The sequence below is a fragment of the Sander lucioperca genome, chromosome 17 (genome assembly GCF_008315115.2).
Source record: "Sander lucioperca isolate FBNREF2018 chromosome 17, SLUC_FBN_1.2, whole genome shotgun sequence".
Lineage (NCBI taxonomy): Eukaryota > Metazoa > Chordata > Actinopteri > Perciformes > Percidae > Sander > Sander lucioperca.
Window position 1 is genome coordinate 29,510,117 of NC_050189.1, and position 22,192 is coordinate 29,532,308.

Genomic DNA, 22,192 nt, shown 5'->3' on the forward strand with positions numbered 1-22,192 from the left:
GCGATATTATAAGAACTAGAATTAATATTAATGATCATTAATATTAAGATGAGAGTATGGTGTAGACTTGCTCTACAGGAAAAATGCCCAGAGATAATCAGTGATGCCAGATGATTCACACTAATGAAACTGACTTGATCAGAAAGCTTTGTAAAAAGGGGAGGTTTGTTCTGAGAATTATGACATTTATTTTAAATGTGATTTAGTGAAGCAGAGCCAGTATTGTCCATAGCTGCTGTCAGTGTGGAAGGCATAGGTAAGCTCTAGGGCAGGGATCTTCAACAGGGGGTCCAGGACCCAGAGAGGGTCCTCAGAGTCACTGCAGGGGGGCCTCCAAATTATTGTTAATTTTTGAAAGTTTTTTTCAAAAATTAAAATGTCTTAACATGAATACAACATATTATTAGCAAGTATAAATCCCTACTGATAATAGGCTTACTGGCCTATAGGTAAAGTAGTCACTATGGCATCCAAAGATACAGTTCATCCTAAGGATTCACTATGCCACATGTATAACATTAAAACATGATTTATAAAATCATGCCAACAATTATTATTTTAATAGCTTAGTATTCTATGCAAAAACTGTATTTATTAAGGCTTTAGACTGCTCTACACATTATTGTAGGCCCAGTTTATTATTTAACTTCATTGTAGTGTCATGTAGTAGGGGGCCCCTGCTTTGTCTCTTTCAGTTAAGGGGTCCTTGGCTTAAAAAAATGTTGAAGACCCCTGATCTAGGGAGGTCCCAAGACATGTCTGCGTGTTTTTGAAAAAAAGCGAAAAAATGAGACAAAAACGTTGAAAGAAGCGTCAAAAACCTCGGAAAAACACAAGAAAAAAGCAGCAAAAACGTCAAGAGGCGACAAACTTCAAAAACGCGACAAAAACATTGAAAAAAGCGAAAGCATAAATATCGAAAAAAATTGGGGAAAAAGGGGGCAGTGAGCACATGGAGCAAAAATAAGAGCAGAAGATACACCTGAAAATAGCTTATTGAAAATAAACACTGAAACAGATAGAAGACAACGGGAGTGTCTCCTCAGACCGGTCTGAACTGGTGAGTTTTGATCTGGATCAGCTCCTAGATCTTGCATTGCAGCAATCTCTTCCTGCTGACTTTATTATTATTATTATTATTATTTTTTTTTTTACAAATGACACTGCAACTACAGGCTACTAATGAATATCCATCCAAATGACCAAGAAACACATGACTGACAAACAGCAGAGTCATGCCTTTGCTGTTTTTGTCTGACCTACTGTTTCCATGTTGTTCGTAAAACATGGAATAGTTGGCAAGAAGAGACCGCAGCGATGCAATATATTATTGCTGATACAAATCAAAAGTTTACCAGTTCAGACCGGTCTGATGACACACGCGTCACAAGTCCTTTTTCTGTTTCAGTGCATATTTTCAGCGTGTTTTTCTTAGACTGAGAACTCAAACGCAAACACTGAAATCTAAAATAGGACTCTGTTCAGTGCCAGTCAGCTAGTGAAACAGGGAATTCCCTCTCCTCTTACTTAATTCACTGCCATTTCCTTCCTCTTTCTCCTGTGCAACATGCGTGGGTACATGCTTTTTTTTTTACTGTAGTACACACAAAACTGTTTCAATATTTCAGCATAATGCATATCACCATAGGCAGCCGTTAATAATTATTATCAAACAACAGCAATGATAATGGTCTATTCTGCCAACCCACTTTAAAGATCCTGGCATCGCCTCTGACACGAACACCCGTTTCCTGGGTAAAAGTCTTGTGTTTTCCCCTTAATAAAGTCATTAGTTACAATGTATGAACATATGAAAAGAAGTCAACAACTACTTGTTTACCCCTTTGTTGATTTAATGACTACCAAGTGTGTGTTTGTCAAGTGTGTGATGCTGTGTGTTGTCTTGGCAACAGTCGATTCCCATGTTTCCTGAAGCCCCCGCAGAGAACTGGGTGGGTGGTACACTCCAAAGTTCCATTCACAGCTGTATATGGAATGAACCAAATCCTCAGGGCTTGTGGAGTGTTATGTCATGTTAAAGTAAAGACATTGTGTTGATGTCTCTGTATATTTTTGGCAACACTGTGTAAACAGACAGCAGGATGACATGTGCAGTAACAACAAGTGGGGAAAACAAAGGTCTCCATAAATGACTCATGAGGCCATAGACCCATCCCATCACGGCCGTCATTCTCTCATTTGTGTGCTTGTTTGTTCACGCGCTCGCATGTCTTAAGTTATTTAGTAGGAACTAACTTCTCTTTAATCTTGATAATAAATGAGCTGCACTGTGTGTGATTTAACAAGGCAATTAAAGTGCACTACTGTCAAACCCAGCCACCAAAACACAGAACTAAAGCTGGCTATTTACACTGCCTTCCATGCAAGACAGTGTTAGTGGGCCTATAAATGTCTCTCACAGACACTCTTGTCTTGGCTTAAAGAAAAGATAAAAGGCAGAAGACAATGACATCAGGGCAGTCTAGTTCCTAACCCTTCCATCTCCGTTTATTGCCTGGGTTTGTCCTATTCTTTGGCGTTATAGTAAGACAGCAGGTGCGTTGCTCTGCTAAACTATACACACACTGTAAACCTTTGATGCAAATTTAAAGCTAGAATCTCAGTATCGTACTGCTTTAATGTTATACAGGATCATACTGTAAATGGCAATGCATTCTGGGAGAAAATAACATTACAACACTATCTGCGAATGTCACAGATTACAGGTATTTACTGTCAGTGAAGTCCCAAATCCCCTATATCCAACAATGCTCCATCCAACTCAGAATCTCCAGACATCATATTCATATTGGCGTATTTCACACCTTAAGCATTACGTTCGTTGCCAACGTTTATGTCAGAAGAATTGTGTTCTTTATGAAGCAAAGCAGAAATGAAGGGTGTGGACGTTCAGGGTGGTCCCGTCACGATCTAACACATTTTTTACCATAACCACGACAAATAAAACCCAAAAACTGTTTTCATGGATAGATGCTGTACCACTAGAGGGAAGTGAGAAAACATGTCTGTTTGTAATGTGGGTGACCCAGCCCCACCCTTATGGCTTAGTGTTAGTGCCATGGCTAAACACTGGATACAGCTTCTGGTTTCACTGGTCAAAAATTAGACATTAAGCACACCATAGCTGAAACATCAGCTCCAAGAAGCTCTTCTTGGCTTTGCTTTTCAACTCCCACGAGAAAAAGTGGCTTCAATTAGGATTTCTGTGGGTCTCCCAGAGGCCTCATTCCACATTTGGAAAACGTGTGTAATTCCCAGTCTCTGTCCTGTCTACCAGATGCCTGGTGAGTAGTGGATAAGGAATGCTGGAAGCCACGACCAAATTTGGTGTTTTGATTTGTCAACCCCCCCCCACCCCCAAAGTGAGAGTCAATAGAGTGACTGAATGAAAGACAAGGTAATCACAAAAAGACATGAGGATTCGTCCATTGTGGATTGTGATATCAACCGCAACTTTCATTGGAATTGGAAAAAGTGCTGGTCAGGAAGTGGGTGTTTGGGACTAATTGTGGAATTGAGTAAAACACAGAGTAAGTTCATATGCACATTATAGGCCTATTCCGGTTTTTGCCCACGATATTCCGACTAAGCCGTTTACATGGCTAATGAAAGAGAATGTTCCACTAATGTTCCCGTTTACATGTAGCTGTGCAAAATACGATTTTTTTTTTTTTACGAAGTTTTCCAGCGGCGGCGGACTTGTTGGACCGTGTGAACACAACGTCCCTCTTTCATTCCTTCAACCAGCTTCTTGAAAAGGTCGGTGTAGCGATGTGTGCGCATATCCAAAAACCTGTTGACATCCAAGTCTTTAATAAAGTTTAAAAGTAGCTGTGCTTCTCCTTCTTATCGGGTCTGCAGCCTCGTAAACTGTCGGCTGGTTGGTTTGTGTCTTTACAACCATAGCAACGCACAGAGCTGACCATAAGCCGTAAACAGGCAAGGAGAAGAGAGGCGTGGAGGCATACAGTCAAGGGAGAAGCCCATAGAGAGTCCATGAAAGCACTGGAACAAAATATTTCAGCAACGTTTTTATTGATTGGAAAGACTTCGGTATGTGGCAAGTGAATTCATATGAAGTAACATTTATCCACAATCCACTTTATCCACAAGATTGGGAATGATTGAGATTTCTCTTGGCACAGCTACCAGAAGACTTCCAACTTTCAGACAGGTTGCTCACGTCACATCTACGTCGTCAAGCTCCGTTTGAGGCTGCGCAGTAACGCTCAGCCATCACCGGAAAAGTGCTGCTAATTGACTTCACTGGTCTCCGTCGAAGTCTATGGCGTCGCTGCGTCCATTTCTTTTACTGTCTATGATTGAGACGCATATTCCGAATGCTCTATATATGTCCAAAGAATGCTTCTAAAACCCGAATAATACCAGAATATCCTACGTCTTAATCAGAAAATGCTATATTCAGAAAAAGGCCTTATTCGGAATATCCAACCGGTATGTGCTGTTTACATGAGCTGTATCAAATTTGGAATATTGTCATATTCGGAATAATAGTGGACTATTGGTGTGCATGTATGGTAGTCAATAATCCTGCAGAGATTATGGATGTCTACAGCAAATGGTATGGCAGGTGCCAGGACTACAGTTGTTCAAGCCCCCCCCCCCCCCCCCCACATGTTCTGCACCCATAGATGAAATAAAATGAAATAATAAAAAATACAAAAAGATCAGTATGATCCGGAAAAAAATAAAAAATCAAATCAGATCAGATAGTGTTGAGTGTCCTGATGAATTCCATCGACAGGATGCCTGGGTGGTACCAAAACGGGAGACTTGTTTTTTTTCTCCAAAAGAGTCCAGTTAGGACATGGGATGCAGACATTTATAGATCACAAGCTGGTTATCATTTAAACATTTTTAATATCAGAGTTTTAGTACACATGCCAAACATATTTTACATTACACACATTACTTTGTGTTGTCTTCAGGGGTCAGATTTGACCCGTTTTTCAAAATGTCTATATCAGAAATATGTTTCTTTTTAACTACCTAATTTGGATGATTCCATACATCCCGCTTCGCAAGTACAACAAAAGATAGGATCTCTACTTTCATTGACTGTTGGGTGTTTTATAAAAAGAAAATTAGCATTTGAAAAAAAAAAAAAACAGAAACCAAAAATTCAAAACCAGACTGAACATTGACATTTACCCTTCTGTAATTATCCTTCCTTTGTAAATATGAGTAAAGAATTCATAATTTCTGCTTTTTTAACTCAAGAATTAGGTATAATTTCCTATAAATGAGGTATAACTGACCATGAATTCCAAAAATTAGTGTAAAACTGGTAATAAGTTGGTGTTAGTGATGTTTATAAATGGTAGTAAAAAGAAGCGTTTAACGTAAAAAAAAGAGCCAAAAACATAAAAAAAAGAGATAAACGTGTCGATAAAAGAGACGAAAACGTCAGAAAAAGTGTTGATTTTTCAGGACGACAAGTACACGGTCGAATGGAAGACAACCCCCCCTTATTTCATTTCACAGAAAAAGACACTATTGTTTTTGTATTGTTTGAAACGTACAAATCCACTCTTCTAAATGTGGCCTAATTTTGATCAGAAACTATCAGGACATGTTTTGCATCCTAAATACACTGATGATGCAGAGTAATTCGAAGGTACAGGAGCAACACTTTACAAGTACTTTTTTTATTTTCATTTCAATTTTTCTGCTAATGGCAATTGCTTGAACATGAATGTCTCAAATGCTTCCCAAGTCTGTATCGTCTTCATTATTGTTGTGCAACATGAGATATAAAAAAAAAGTTGTGTTTCTCAAAACATGACTATGGCGAACAAAAACTGAATCTGAATCTGAAACAGGACCATGAAAGAAACAGATGGAGGGTCACAGTCACTTCTCATAAACTGGCGTCTGATCACTAGGTCAAATATCTTTCGTTGGACCAAAGCGTTAAGACAAAATCTCACACAGTCTGAACTAATCACACAACTTTGGTTTGTTTCAATATTATAAAATACTTATATTCATGGCAAAACCAAACCTAAGACAACATTGCAAAGGCTGATAAACAATTTCTTCTGGGGAAACACTAATGCACATGCCAGAGTGGTGTGTGTGTGTGTGTGTGTGTGTGTGTGTTTGAATGAAACAGGGAAAACAGTTAAGTGACTTTCCATATGCTTTGTCATGCTTTGGGAAGAGACAGACAGACAGAGAAGAAAGTGAGAGGGAGGGAGGGAGGGAGGGAGAGTGGATGCGTGTGTTCATGAAAAGGAAGCCTGTCCAGACAGTGTCAGATGACATCATCCTCTCTAATAACTTTTGTGTGTGTGTGTGTGTGCGTAGGTGGGGGGCGTGGCTTCAAACCATGCAGCGCTATACACACTATAAATAAAGGAACTCATTCAGGCATTCAGACACAAGCAGCAGCAGCAGCAGCAGCAGCAGACTGAAGCTGAAAGAGACTTGCTCTACTACATCGGACACATTTCAACCAAAAGGTAAGTAACTTTAACTGGACGTAACATTTTCGTTTTTGGAATCAGATTTATACATCTAATATGAACTTACTGGCAGATTTTATTTTTTATATTAGTGGTGCAATGCAAAACCACAGGGATTAGAATCAATGTCAGTCTTCCATTAAGAGCAACAAAGTCAACATTATTATAATTATTTTTTTTTAATTTGATCCAATGTGTTCCTGTTGTACTGTTACAGTAATATGGTGTAACAAAAACACAAGGAATAACAGGGTTGTCTGAACATTTGCAAATTTGCAAAAGTACAACATATTCGGAGATTTTGAACGTACAGTACAGCATTGAAAGTTATTTACAGCCATAGTCAGGGTTTTAAAAATATTGTGGTCATCTTGCATGGTATAGCCTAAAAAAACTGCCCAGATTTCTAGAAATAGTGCTGAGGATTTTTTATTATTTTAATGAGGTGGTGTAGGTGTAGTCATTTTATACTAGGGCTGTCAAAGTGAATGAACGAGTTAATGCAAATTCCTTTTTAACGCCACTAATTATTTTTGATGTGTGATTAACGCACGCACATTCTGTGTTTTGGGCCCCGGGCCGCTCTGTAGTTTGGGAAATCAGGCAGCGATGCAGCAGTAACGTTGTGGATGGCTAGCAGAAACTAAGCTCCTTGAGCAGAAATGGATAAAGAAAAGTATCTTTAGAATGGCAGGTTGCGTTTCAAAGCCCTTCCAGACTTGAAAAAAAGTACATTTAGAACATATTAAAAATGTGCGATTAATCGCAAATTAACTGGACAATCATGCGATTAATCGCAATTAAACATTTCGATTGACAGACCGATTTGTACCTATGAATGACTTTTTGGGGACATTTTAGGCTTTTAATCGACAGGACAGGGGAGAGAGAGGGGTAATGACATGCAGCAAATGGCCGTGGGTCGGAATTGAACCCGCGGCCGCTGCGATAAGGACTGAGCCTTTGTACATGGGGCACATGCTCAACCAGGTGAGCTACCAGGACGCCTCGCACTGTAAATGATTTTTAATTATTACTATATTATTACTAGTATGGAATGGCTTCTCTGAGGCTAATGCACAACATGGGAAATCAAGCGGTGTGTAGTTCTCTGTGGTGCTCAGTGAGGGCATGTGTGTTCATAGCTTGATGTGACTGCTAATGCAAACAGAGGCTGAGGTCCCAGCACTGACCTGTGATCAGCAGCAAGTCTATGATGCTGCTGCTACAGTATTAGGAGCTGCTCTACCCTCAGTACACACCATTGATGTCTGCAGTGGAACACCAATGTTACTGACGCAAACATTTTCCAGTTGACGCACTGACGTGAATGTATACACATCCAGCATGAGGCACACGCACACGCACGCACACGCACACACACACACACACACACACACACACACACACACACACACACACACGGCCCACAGATAAATAGCATAGAGAGATTTATAAACAGATGCAGGCTGACTGTGATTATAATTTTTTTCTCGTCTCGTAATGCAACAATAGATATAATATTGTAGGAATGCAAAAAAAACTATTTTGGAATTTTTTAACTTTCCTAATCAGGTCTGGAATCATTTCCCGTATGATTGCATCTTTGAGGCAACGTGCATTATTTACTAGTTTTATGGAAGCCAAAGAATATCCTTGGCTTCTTTTCTTACGCCTCCATTTTTAGATTTTCAGCTGTTTAGATTCTCTCTGCAGTGTTGAGCAATTCAACAAACTTACTGTTCCTTAGAAACAGAAACAAACTGTTTCCTGGCACTTTCTTCATCTCTAAAGAACACATGGGGCAACATTTTTGTCCTAGTGATATCCATTCAACATATTTTCTTCTCCTGTGGGGTTTTTACTTTTAGTTGTCGAAATTCAAGTGTTTGAATTCAAACCAACCCCAATTAAACTTACACCTATTCTCTTCTTTCTTTCCCAGGATGCTTTGCGTGTCTATTTTCCTGTTGCTGACTCTGAGCAGAGTGGGGCTGGGCTCTCTGCAGGATAAACAGACTGACTTTGGCCTGAAGGTCTTCTCGCAGCTGGCCAAGGACTCTGTGGACGAGAACATGGCCTTGTCCCCGTACGGCGTTGCCTCCGTCCTGGCCATGGCTCAGCTCGGTGCAGCCGGAAACACCCGCAAGGCCTTAACTGCTGCCATGGGCTTTTCTCTGCAAGGTGAGTGATACATATAGGCTAGATTCAAATAATTAGGATTAGGAAATGCGATTACTGGGAAACGATCCAAACTGTTCTGTCAATCAACTAAGTGTTTAATCAGCTAATCGTTACAGCTGGACTTGTAGGCCTATATAATGTTGGGTAATTGGGTGTGTGTTTTGTGTGCAAACATATTAATTTGTAAAGTAACTAGTAACTAAAGCTGTCAGATCAATGTAGAGGAGTAAAAAGTACAATATTTATCTCTGAAATGTAGGGGAGTAGAAGTCGAAAGTGGCATGAAAAGAAAGTACCTCAACATTTAGACTTCCACCACTGGTAACCCTGGTTTTGAAAGGTGCTTCATAAATAACGTACTTACTTACTTACTAACCATGAAACAACATCCTCCTCCTCTCGCCTCTCCTGCAGAGCGAGGGATGTCCCGGCAGCAGCGTCTCCTGCAGCGGGATGTGTCCAGTGAGGAGGGGGTGGAGACGGCCAGCGCGGTCATGGTGGAGAGGAAGATGAGCCTGGAGAAGGGATTCCGCAGGGCCCTGGCCAAGGCCTTCCAGACCCACCCTAATCAGGTGGACTTCAGCAAGCCAGAGGAGGCAGTCCGCATCATCAACTCCTGGGTCTCCGACCACACTGCAGGTAACACCCACCAACTGGCTGACAGCGTGTCGTCTGCACCATTCTCCAAAGGGCTCCTTTTTCCATTTCATCAGACATTCCTTTTTTATCCATATTTTATTTGTCTTAGTCATCACTAAATCCACTTCTTTATTCTCTAAATCCAGTTTTTTTCTTATCTCTTTTTTCGTTTTTGCCTGCTGTTTTTAAGACCTTTGGATTGCATTTTGTTATGTTTGAAATGTGATTTATGTATGAATAAATCTTGATTGATTGATTTTCTTCTGCAGGTGCCATCCCTGAGTTCCTGGCATCTGGATCTCTGTCTGATGAGACCCGTCTGGTCCTCCTTAATGCCCTCGACTTCAAGGGCCTCTGGAAGGTTCCCTTTGACCCCAAACTGACCCAGGAGAGGATGTTCCACTGTGCCAACGGCAGCAATGTACCCGTGCACATGATGAGACTCACCAACCGCTTCAACTATGGTAGGTTCAACCAATGACTCAGTGCACTTTATCTCAATTTTGCACCAGGTTCCAAATATGGCAGACTTTGTCCTACTTGAAAAAAAAAATACAAACAAAATACATCAGTCTCCTTCTCCTTAATCAACAGGCGAGTTTGTGACTGCCGATGGGGTGGACTACGATGTCATTGAGGTTCCATACGAGGGAGACTCACTGAGCATGCTGCTGGTATCACCCTTCGAGCCCGAAGTTCCACTGAGCGCGCTAAGTGCCGATCTGAGCAGCCAGCGGATTAAGCAATGGAGAATGGAGCTGAGGAATGTTAAGCGACAGTTGGCCATGCCCAGGTGAGGGAGACAGGCTCAGACTGTTTGTTGGGTAGCCAACATGAAATTATTTAGAAAATACTTTCTCATAAACTTAGCGGAGTTTCAGTCGTTTGTGACATATTGATCCTTAAAGGCTTTAAGCAACCAGGAGGAAAACTGAGGATTTGTGTGTGTTTGTCGCAGGTTTACTCTGAACTCTGAGGTGGATTTGAAGACTGCTCTGCTTAACATGGGTCTGGGAGACATGTTCAACCTGGCTACTGCTGACTTCACACGCATCAACAGTAAGTTAACCTCCTATACAGTAGGAAGTCTATATAAAGAGGAAGAATACAGTGATAGATTTACTAAACAACAGCCTTGGACCTGGAAAACATTTAAATGCTGATGAAACAAGGAGACAAAAACTTGGTAAAAGACGGTAGAAAGAAGGAAGGAAGGCAAGAATAGGTCGAAAATATTAACAAAAACTTTGGAAAAAAACACAGTAGAAAGAAGGAAGGCAACACTAGGGCGACAAAAGTGACAAAAAATTCAAAGACAAAAAAGATACAAAAACTTCGAAGAAAAAAAAGGCAGTAGAAAAAAGTCAGGAAGAAAGGCAAGAAGAGGTCAAAACAAATGACAAAACTTTCAAAAAAAAGGTGACAAACTTCAAAAACAGTGACAAAAACTTTGAAAAAAGTGACAAACTTGGAGAAAAGAAAGACAGAACTACAGCATTGGAACTGAAAAACATATTGAAAAAAATGTCACGTACCCCCTGCAGTCCTCCAAAGTACCCCTAGGGGGACACGTACCCCCATTTGAGAAACACTGGTATAGAGTATAGTGCATGGATGTATATTTTATTAGCTGGATACCAGATTCCAAAATGGCGCCCATTCAGTTCAATGGAGTTGCTCGCCGGGCAAATACGCCAAAAAAGTTTTTCAACCCTTGCGTTGTCTTCCTGTCAACCATGAACTTGTCGTCCTTCAGGCCAAAATTGAAAATTAACTTTTTTTGGTGGTATTTTTCGATGGTTTTGACGCTTTTTTTTTTAAAAAGGGTTTGTCAATTTTTTTAACGTTTAAAAAAAAAATGTATTCATGGTCAATAAAACAAATTTATGACATTATACCAAATATTTGAGTTAAAAAAAGCAGACATTATTAATTATTCGGACTAATAGTTAAGATCAGAGGATGTTGAGTGGATCACAGACTGGTTTACGTCAAAGTTTAGTCAGGAGAAAAAACATTTAAATAAGTGTTTTTCAAATGCTATCAAATTTAATAAAACACCCCAAATTCAATGGAAGTAATCATTACTTTTTTCCTGCGAAGAACGTAACCATACTGTATAACGTACATCCGTGCATCCATGTTATTTTTGGGCAATTTGGTTGAACAAAACCCATATTTATATTTATTTCTGAAAACTTTAAAACGTCACAGGTTTTTTGAATTGCTTTTCTCGGCTCAAGGAAAGTTTTTCAAATATAAAAAGTCCATGGATTGAAAATTCAGCATACAAAGAGTTGAAAAGTGCCCGGGCAGCCGTTTTACAGACGTCTCTCTTTTACAATGTTGGCCTCTTTTACAATGGAGGTCTATGGGAGAAATCCTTTCTGGGCCATGTGGAGATTATTTGTTGCAATAGTGACCGAGTCACCACTGGACAAAATTGAGTGCGAGGCTGAGCACTTCCTGGGGGCCTGGTATAATACCTTCAGATGAACTATGTGTCTAATCAGTGTGTGTTTCTGCCCTCCAGCTGATGAGAGACTGTGTGTGTCGAAGGTTCTGCAGACAGTGAAGATCGAGGTGAATGAGCAAGGAACCAAGGGAGCAGCAGCAACAGGTAGGCCCAACACTAAATCTCACCCATCCCCCTCCTTTAAGACTTAAGATGATAATGTTGTGCATATCTTGTACAAATTCCTAAATACATTTTGTGTTTAATACAATAATAACACACAAAAGTGTTGAGAAGTATCTGGGGCTCCAGGCAAAAACAATGAAGGGATCCCACAGCTACACACATTACAGACTCTGACCTGTTTTTCATTCCTTCCCTCCATTAGCTGCGGTGATGTTTTCTCGCATGGCGGTGGAGGAGATTACTCTGGACCGACCCTTCCTCTTCCTCATCCAGCACAAACAAACAGGTAACACTCTTATTACGTTTTAATATGAAATCCCATTTTTAGCAGTCCAGGGGCACGTTCAATCCCAAAATGGTGTGCATGGTTTTGCTACGGTTTCCGTGTTGAACAACGTGTTTCCTCGGCACGGTGTGAAACGGCTTTGTTTTCTCTCGTTTGGTGGGCGTGTCTCTCGTTGCCAGACCTTCCTCCACAGCGCTGCAAAGGAAGGTCTGGCTAGTTCACGCAGCATTACGGTATGGGAGAAAAACGTGCTCTGGTTTATTGGTATTTCTTTAAACCAATCAGTCGTATTGGGCGGTGCTAATCGCTGGACGGAAGCCACGGTGCCTCTGCAAAATAGCCTCGGGAAGGAACTTGTTTTGGTGGAACGTGTACGTTCAAAAGTAGTTTTAGTCGTGCAACAGAAAACTCAGATTGGACAGATAGTCTAGCTAGCTGTCTGGATTTAACCATAGTCATCAGAAATCCACCAGAGTTTAGAACGCCAACACAAAGAATGAGGAAGGTAACGGACATCCGGCCGAAAAGAAGGACGTACGGCGGAATCTCCAGCGGCAACGGAGCAATCCCGGAAGGTGGAAGGTCGTGGATATAGACTACTCGTTTATTGGCTGTGTCACAGGTGTTCTCTATCAAATCGAGACTATTTCTCCACAGAGTTACTGTACATATTCCATATGTATTGGGGACTGACCCACTGGGGCGCGTGGCTCATGCTCGGGGCATAAAAGGCCCAGGTGTGCACGGGGTCACTGATTTACAGTGATTGGAACGGTCCCCTGACGGCCTTGCCCTGGAGAGATAGTCTCTTCACTCAGAGAACCAAGGTTACCGAACGATAGCCAGTAATAAAAAGGCAGAGCACTTGCGCGCACAACGGGGTGTTCGACGCACCAACGTTTTTTTTAAAAAAAAACTACGTATTGCTACGTTTTTGTCGGGAATCAACACGTCCCAGGTGTGGTGTGTCTAATGTTTCAATTCCTGTGTTCAGGTGCTGTTCTGTTCATGGGCCAGTTCAACCAGCCTCAACAACAATAAGACCTGCCTTCATTCCAGTGTGTCTGACTACTGCTGCTCATACTCCACATGATGACCACACACATGGAGACCACACCGGACCTACTGTCCAGGCTTCATTGGACTTCTTTTGACTCGACAGACTTATTCACTGAGCGCTTTATATTTATAATGTAGGCTACTTAATATACAAGAAGACTGGGGGCAGAGGGAAACACAGACTTAACATGACAGACATTGGGAACATGATTGACTGAGAGTTTATATGTTTGCTGTTAATTTATTACCCTGAATGTTTCTGGTTGACAAGACAGAAAGAAATATGAAGGAAAGTTACTGTCTTACACAACAGGCACCGATGCACTGCATAAGTACCCAGAACAGATGTATTTTAAATCTATTTTTACATGTCTTTCTAATGTCTGTTTTTTCTTTTTTTTTTATTGCCCTGTTGTTGCTAAGTTACGTTTGTATTTTGCTGTATTTATATTTATTAAAATACTTTTGTTTTTACAAACATGCAGTCTGTGATTTCTGAAGTGTTGAGATCTGTGGTAGGTCAACACTGACCTCTTGTGTTGAAGTCATGACGCTGCACTTTTAAAACAACACGGCCATGCTTTACACCCACTTGCAGTTTTTCCTCAATCGCTTTGACACAATTGTCGAATGAGTATTGAGCTTCGTCAAACTATATGACTATTTATATGATCATTGGGTCATTCGTCATTGCTTTGGCACAAAATGCATTGAGTAAGCCTTGCAGGTCAAAATAGTTTGCATTCATTTGCTATTGAATCATATTACTCTGAAATGCAACTACACACAATTACACGTTCATTGTGTAAATTCCTTCATGCAAACATATAACATATACATTAGATGCATAATAGGTAGGTAACTATCCCCCCTTCCAGAGTACGCTGTCATTAGATGTCACAAGATGTTTTTGCATTTGGACTGTCTTGGTCTAAGCAATGATAAAGGAACCTTTTGTATTGAATGCTATGATTTATTCATTGATGGATTTATTTATATTTCAAACAGGGGTCAATTATTATGATTGATTAATCACTTTTGCAGGTCACAGAGTAATGTATGTAAGTAACGTGGTGTGAGGGTTGTACTGTTTGTTTTGACAATTGTAAGTTTGTTTCAGTAAATGTGCCAAAGTGATTGAGAAAACTGTAATATACTGATATATATAGTTCACTATTTAATAAACACTATATAGGGAATAGTGAGTGAGGGAATGAGGGAAAGGTTTCCAACACAGCTATTGTACACAAGTGTAATGTGGAAACTTAAACCTCCAGATCACATAACACCGAGACTTTTCAGTAAAGCAGGAAACACCTTGCCGTTCAGTCGAGGTGCTGTATAAATACGGCAGTATCCAAACACTCAATCCACAGAGAAATGCACCCAGCCTGTATTCAGAAACTGTGCCATTAAACGAGCCGTCCGGCCTTCCGTGTACTGTGCAGCTACAGCGCCGTTACAGTCATTACCCGGCTGCAATGACATTGCAGAGACTCCGAGAACGCAGATGTGGAAGACTAGGAAACGCTGACCAATCAGAGATAGTCTATATCCATGACGTTCCACTTCCGGGATTGCTCTCGGATGTCACTCTTTTCGGATGTCCGTTACCTTCATATTTCTTTGTGTTGGCGTTGTAACCTCCGGTGGATTTCTGAGGACTATGGTTAACTGCTCCTCAGATCTCTGCAGGGTAAATCCAGACAGCTAGCTAGACTATCTGTCCAATCTGAGTTTTCTCTTGCAAGACTAAAACAACTTTTGAACGTTGGGGTTAGGGTATTGAAATGCTGCATGCATTGTAGTGATGAAACGAGTGTGTGATTGTTGCCACACCTGTCAGCTGAAGTGACTTTGCCTGAAACCCGCCTAATGCTGCTTTGACTTTTGCGATTCGGCTGCTTCCTCGTTGGCCGAGAAAGGGTTTGAACCCGGAATTGCCACTTGCCGCTATATTTATATATATAAAAAAAGTTACCTTTAATAATGACTTTGGAATATGTTTTTTCCAAGCTTTTCATTTTGATGTGCATTGCCTGCTGATTTGACATATGGTTGCACATGCACACAAGCATGGTTACAAAATATCAGGACACCATTTCATTCAGCTTAAAATGGTTTATTTCTTTATAAAATTACATTCACACACCGAGTCCCTTTAGCCTGCATGACTTTCCTAAACCAAGAGATTTCAAATCAAAATCTTCATTTTCACAAGAACTAATTTATGAACAACACAACCACCAAATTGATTAAGTCATTGCATATGATGAGCTGATTGACCAAACACAAAGTTCAAACTGGGCATTAAATACAATCTCATCCAAGGCAGACAGGAAAAAAGACATTATTCAACACACTATTCAAAGTCTCTTTGGAGGAGGAAAGGGGCAGCAGAGGTCCGAGTTAATGATAAAACCTTAGGAGGGTGCATGCTCAAATGTACAGAAATACGCGAGGATGATAACGCTTTTAAGAGCCCCTATTATACTCCTTTCAGCGTCATATTTATACTCCTGGGGTCTATTAGAATAGGTTTACATGCTTTGATGTTCAAAAAACATTTTAGGTTTCTCATACTGCCCAATGCTGCAGCTCCTCTGTCTGAAACACTGAGCTCTTGGCCCATCTTCCTGAAAAGCCCAGTCTGCTCCGATTGGTCAGCTGGCCCACTCTGTTTCGATTGGGCAAGGCAGCACCAATGGACAGCAGATCTGGAAAACTGGGATGGCTTTGTCAATCAATTACATCACTAATAGAGGATTTTCAAACAGGAATATGGTGAGGCATTTCAGACAGTTAAGAAAAATTCTGTGGGAGAGAAAGCTCCATTTGGAGGTGAAATGTTTTTTGTACTCGATACATCTATTACATACACGAATAACTATATAACACACTAAAAGACAGGAAATATCCAAAAAAGCATAATAGGGGCTCTTCAAACAAAGTGCTCGCCAGAACGTCAAACATCTGGAAGCCACTTTTCTGAAGGCAAAATCAGGGGGCTCTGCTAACTTTCTGAAACAGACTATGGCCAGGTGTGTGGAGGTATGAATGTTACCTCCGTCATTTCATGTGTGTACAACAGTGTGTAACACCAGAAATGCCTTCAAAATAAACACCGTCAAAGTGTGAGCCGTTACTGCATCACGACTATAGAAACTAAACATTTGGAGAGAGATCGGGGAAGGCAGCGGGAGTGGGACGCAGCCAGGAGGAGGCTATAACAAGTTTGCTTTTAGACGTGGTCGGACAACATAAAACAAGGATTTTAAGTCTTTTGACAAGACTTAAAATTAGGATTTCTAACATGTTTATAGAAATATTGAATCTCAGAACTCAAACATTTTGCCCCTAATGCTGCTCCGCGCGCACATCAGCTACAATCTGGTGTCTTGGTTTTGCAGCAGTTTTTCATCAGAACGTAGCCTACCTCTTGTGTTTTTTCCCCCCAGTTGTTCCACCACATGCTGACACAGAAAACAATCAGATCACACAGTGAGCCCTTAACACGGACTGACATTCAGAGTTGAGCGGAGGGAAACCAAGAATTAGTCACTGCTGTGTACAGACAACGGCGCTGTGGCTGAACTGACTCTTTGAGACAGGTTCAGGCTCAGTGTCCTGCAGCGTGTTCCTGCCGACGACCCCGACATTTTCTTACGTTTTTTATTTTTATTTATTTATTTATTTATTTTTACAGGAGGTACGCCTGCACATAGGTCACATTTGAGGATGTAGTTCTTCTTAGAGAACATAATGTTGCAGTCCAATATTTACGCAGTTCTCTTAATAAGCAAGCAACGTGATCAGTAGGTCACATAAGAGCAGAAAAGAAAGAAAATGAATTTCCTAGAAATCAGGAGATGTCTATCCAGAACTCCTGAGAGGACATTATATAAATGAAAAAATAAATTAAACATGCATACATGTTGAGGCAATAGAAGGAAGATTTTTCTCTCTAGGATTATTGGAAAACGTAACAAAACCCACTGAAACAATATCTGGAATTTATATTGTGATATAGCTTCAAAGAAAATAGTTTCCAAAAAATATCCGTTTCAGCTGAATCAAATGGTCATTCATACATTCTTACTATGGTAGCACATCACCCAGCCCTATTTTAGATGAAATAGTTTTATGACAGCACTGACAGTGATACATCGTCACAGTATCAATAGTAACGTCAAGACAAACAGGTTTTTGTAGAGACAGCCTAGCTCTAATCAACAATCTATGGGGAGGTAATAGAAAACTTAGGAGCTTGGTAAGAAATAGGATTTTATGAATATTAAATACATTAATTTCAAGAAAGTTTGCCGAATTTTGTGAAACATAGATAAGACTGCTTGCAATCATTTATTTCCTGAATAGTTTTCTAGGAAAAAATGTGCTCCACTATACAGTGGCACTCATAAGTTTATGAACCCATGCTAAAGTTGACTAAAAAGAGAAATAAAAAAAAAATAAAAAAATCATCTTTTGGAAATTGATCTTAATGCCTTAATTAAAAAAATGAGGAAAATCCAAACTTTAAGGACACCAATTTTCTTTGTGAATGAATAATGTATCGTAAATAAATAAATGTTCTTCCTTAAAATACAGGGGGCATAAGTCAGTACACCCCTATGTTAAATTTCCATAGAGGCAGGCAGATTTTTATTTATAAAAGGCCAGTTATTTCATGGATCCAGGATGCTATGCATCCTGATAAAGTTCCCTTGGCCTTTGGAATTAAAATACCCCCACATCATCATATACCCTTCACCATACCTAGAGATTAGCATGGTTTTATTTCAGTTAGCCTAATAGCTGGTTTGATTTGCATTGAGAGATGATTTTATGGAAAGTACCCCATGCCAATCTCTAGGTATGGTGAAGGGTATGTGATGATGTGGGGCTATTTTAATTCCAACGGCCAAGGGAACTTTATCAGGATGCATAGTATCCTGGATCCATGAAATAACTGGCCTTTAAAAATAAAAATCTGCCTGCCTCTATGGGAATTTAACATAGGGGTGTACTGACTTATGCCCCCTGTATTTTAAGGAAGAACATTTATTTATTTAGGATACATTATTCATTCACAAAGAAAATTGGTGTCCTTGAAGGTTGGATTTTTCCTATTTTTTTTAATTAAGGCATTAAGATCACTTTCCAAAATATGATTTTTGTATTCCTCTTTTTAGTCAACTTTAGCATGGGTTCATAAACTTATGAGTGCCACTGTATATGATGGCCATATTCTGAGCGTTTGTACAAACCCAACATCTGATTGCAAAGAAGTTTATAGTAACATACTCGTCCCTGTCCACAGCCTTTTAGAAAGTAAACATGTCATGCATAAGATCACGCCAGTACACAAACACACCAAGTAAATTCAACATACAGTTCACATATTGACGCCAGGTTTCCCCCAGTGTATTGCAGGCCTGGTGGCCACCAGGCTTAAGCCACTGGCAATTATTTTGTAATATTTTTTTAAAGCTGTTTTTTTAACTGCATACAGTGGGACGGCTCGGTTGGAAACAGTCATATTTTGACATCTCCAGTTGGCTTTTAGCGCTGACTTAATGTAGGGCCATATGGAATCTGTCTTATAGCTTTTTGAAATTCTCAATTTCCTGATTCCATCTATGATTCTGTCATCACAGAAACTATTGGGCTCTACATTAATGCTGCCTTCAGTCTGTGTCTAGTCCCCAGCAGGGCCCTTATTGAAAAAAAAGACACTTGCCACCGGGCTTTTCTGGAGGAAACCCTGCACTCTGTATTATTGGTGTGAGTAGAGTTGGGTTCTGATTACTGTGCCTGTTTTGGATCTAGTTCCAGAATATTTGGACTTTCCCCTCCCCAAAAGCAAAGTAAGTAGATTACACTTGTCATTTAAAGTTAAAGTTTGGATTATTTTTTTTAAATTTGGTTACAAATCTTGAAAGCTGATGTATACGAAAAATATTTGGATTCAAAGAGTGGAGTCAATTCTGGATTCAGATTCAATAAAATGCTATCAAACCCCAACCCTATGTGTGAGCATAGCCATAAGAGGTTTGTGCATTTGCTCGACCGACACTAAATGATTTGTCTGATTTCCAAGTCGATCTGGACTATGTCAAATGAAGGCAAGTTGAGATAGAAAAAAAAAAAACATCTTTCCACTTCATCAAGAAAACCATGTTTATACAGCGCGTTGCTAGACCTAACCCCAGTGTTTCCCACAGAATTTGATTCTATTTGTGGTGGTAGCTGACCCGGGGTGGGGGGGGGGTGCACGTGCGGAAAGAGGTGCAGACTTCTTGTATTAAAATTGTAATGCAAATAATTTTATAGAAAATTCCGCAGGGCACAACTGTATCTTTTTCCCAAGGAGCATGTTTTGCTCCTCAGTTGAAAAATGTAGGAGTGACTTTATTGATTGTGTGGCAGGCCGCAACAAATATATCAATGTATGGGAAACACTGCAATCCCTGACCTGAAACCTGAGGTATGGACCCACTGTGACCATGGTGCTAAAGAATACTCTCAAAACTGCACTTTGCTTAAATTAAATGACATTTTAAAGCCCAGTCCAGACCAAAGACCTTCCAGTTCACACCAATGCGACGAGACGGTGTATCATCTCCAATGGAACAACTCTTTGTACTTTTGTTCTAATTTCCGACTTCCAGGCTTTTTGTTGTGTCTAAACATGAATGTGAATGATACTAAGTAGTGCTTGCTACAGCTGCATTTCTAGTGCTGAATAGGCAAAAACGTTTTATTTATGCAATTCATGATTTGTTCTATCGCCGCTCCCTCTCTTCAGTCACTCTCTAGCTCGCTCGTGTGCGCTTGTTGAGCCTCCGTCTAAAACTCTGCCGTTTCGACCAGATGGCAGTTTGTAACATAGAAATAAAACAGATTATGGATCATTTTATTTCTAGAGTTTGTAGCTGACTTGACCAGCCGACTTCTCTATTGGCTGTTGAAACAGGGGACGTCCCTTTTGTTCTAAAACCAGCCTCTGGAGACTTCACCAGCTGAGTCGCAGTGACGCCATCAGCTGGTTTGAGTCCAGCTGAGACGGGGCCGGTTCAGACCACAGCAACTTTTCCCTGCGACGTTCTAAAACGGTTTCGTCTTGTCACGAATCTTTGGTCTGACCTGGGCTTAACCAAGTTGAACAAAGCACCACATGCAGGCAGAGCATTCATATGTGATCCTGCTCTTTACCTTTACTGACCTCCATCACTCTAGCAGAGGCTGCTCATCTTGCCTAAGATGCCATTTCAAACAGAGATCAAATTTAGATCACCAACATCAGTAATAACCACACATTCAAAATGATTAAACATTATAAAAGCATGTACCATTGTCTAAAATTCCATTTATTCTAGTTGCCTTGGAATTTCAGTCCCAACAGTAGTACCAGTCAGTAGTACCAGCAGAACAATGTCAAGTTCCAAACTCACTGCTGAACTCTTACACCCCCGCCCCCCGCCCCATCTCAGTGGCTGCTTCCTGCTGTCTGGGAGGAAAACTACATGGCGTGTGACTCTCAGTTGCACTGTGTTAAATTGCATAAGACAGACTTGACATTTCCATCTCGTCTGGTACATCAGTCCACTTGTGGTACATATGCATGGCTAATATGTAAACAAGGCCGTGATGCAAATCTCAAAATGTCTTTGGTTCAATATTCACAATCCACAATGCAGTCCATCCCCACTGGGCCCACTGAAAGATGGGCCAATCACAGATATAGGAATAACTTCCAAACAGTACAACTCTGCCTTTATGAGAAAATTAAAAACAAATATTTTAAAACATCAAGTGTAGTTCAAATTATTGTAATAATATACTGAGAGGGGTGTTTACGACAACACCTCAGGATTATTAGAACATTTAGAGAGTGGAGCCAGAAAACAAAAGGACAATTCTGTTTCGTTACAACCTCTGTCGTCTGTGATAGTCATGGCCCTCAATCCTATTGGTTATGATAACGTAACTGGTAGGAACGATGGGCAAAATGACAAAAATAAGACCTAATTAATGAAAATGATCCTTTACACAAACTAAGCCTACAAAAAAAAACAAAAAAAACACTTAAAGAGAATAACTATATGAACACAACTTTTGCTGTCATGACTGGAAATATGTTAACATGGCTCCTGTGTGACACACCCGTTATATTGGTAAGAACACACTTCAGTGGAGGAACCCACATTCAGTTTGCTTTTCACCTGCACGCTGTGTGCTATTTTCCTCGTTACATGTTACCACACACATAACCAACAGGTTTTTAAAAAAAACGGATCGTATAAACACAGAATTTCACTTTAAAAAGTTGTATTCTACATTTTTCTGATTGTCACCAAATCTTATGTGCAGAACCAAACCAACAATACATGTATCTACTATCAAGTATGTGCGTTTGTAGCTAGTTGTGCGTTCCATTTACCTCTGAACTCGGAGCTGTGAGTTAACGTCACACCCGAGTTGACCCCATTCCATTAAAACAAGTCAGATTTCAAACAGTGGGGTTAGCTCTAGCCAGGTTAGCCATTGTGAGCAATACCAGTTGATAACAATGCATTACGCTGTTTTTTTGTGCATACAAACTGCGTAGCAACATGTCCACAGATAAACGTTGAACAGGCCTGTGTGTACGGCTGGTTTAATGAAACACAAATAAGACAGAAGTGCAAATAAAATGTACTGTATGTTACTACAGCTGTCACTACTGTTGATGCACGGAGCAGCCATGTTGGATTATGAAATCCGACTTCAGGGGGCGTGTTTCCAACTTCCGAGTACAAATGGAACGCACTAAAAGCCTGATAAGATCCTCTTCCTCTGTGCCACAGAGCTCCATTGTTGTCAAAAACTATT

General features: G+C 40.3%; 1 protein-coding gene and 1 long non-coding RNA gene across 2 annotated transcripts; one reads left to right on the forward strand and one right to left on the reverse strand.

The window, feature by feature from the left end:
* Window positions 1-6,387: 6,387 nt before the first annotated feature.
* serpine1 (serpin peptidase inhibitor, clade E (nexin, plasminogen activator inhibitor type 1), member 1) lies at window positions 6,388-13,592 on the forward strand. Its single transcript, XM_031279346.2, has 9 exons — window positions 6,388-6,506; window positions 8,455-8,693; window positions 9,108-9,332; window positions 9,602-9,796; window positions 9,927-10,125; window positions 10,291-10,391; window positions 11,866-11,952; window positions 12,176-12,259; window positions 13,254-13,592. The coding sequence occupies exons 2-9, from the start codon at window positions 8,456-8,458 to the stop codon at window positions 13,298-13,300; spliced, it is 1,176 nt and encodes a 391-aa protein (XP_031135206.1). The 5' UTR covers window positions 6,388-6,506; window position 8,455; the 3' UTR covers window positions 13,301-13,592.
* A 5,219-nt stretch (window positions 13,593-18,811) lies between these two features.
* On the reverse strand, window positions 18,812-22,074 carry LOC118493522. The gene is made up of 2 exons (XR_004895478.1): window positions 19,781-22,074; window positions 18,812-19,520 (listed from the first exon to the last, which is right to left on the reverse strand). It is a non-coding gene; the product is annotated as an uncharacterized LOC118493522 (long non-coding RNA).
* Window positions 22,075-22,192: the final 118 nt, after the last annotated feature.

Coding starts and splice junctions, on each gene's coding strand:
- serpine1 (XM_031279346.2), top strand. CDS start 8,456: ATGCTTTGCGTGTCTATTTTCCTGTTGCTGACTCTGAGCAGAGTGGGG. Junction 9,797..9,926: donor CACCAACCGCTTCAACTATG/GTAGGTTCAACC, acceptor CTTAATCAACAG/GCGAGTTTGTGACTGCCGAT. Junction 11,953..12,175: donor CAAGGGAGCAGCAGCAACAG/GTAGGCCCAACA, acceptor TCCCTCCATTAG/CTGCGGTGATGTTTTCTCGC.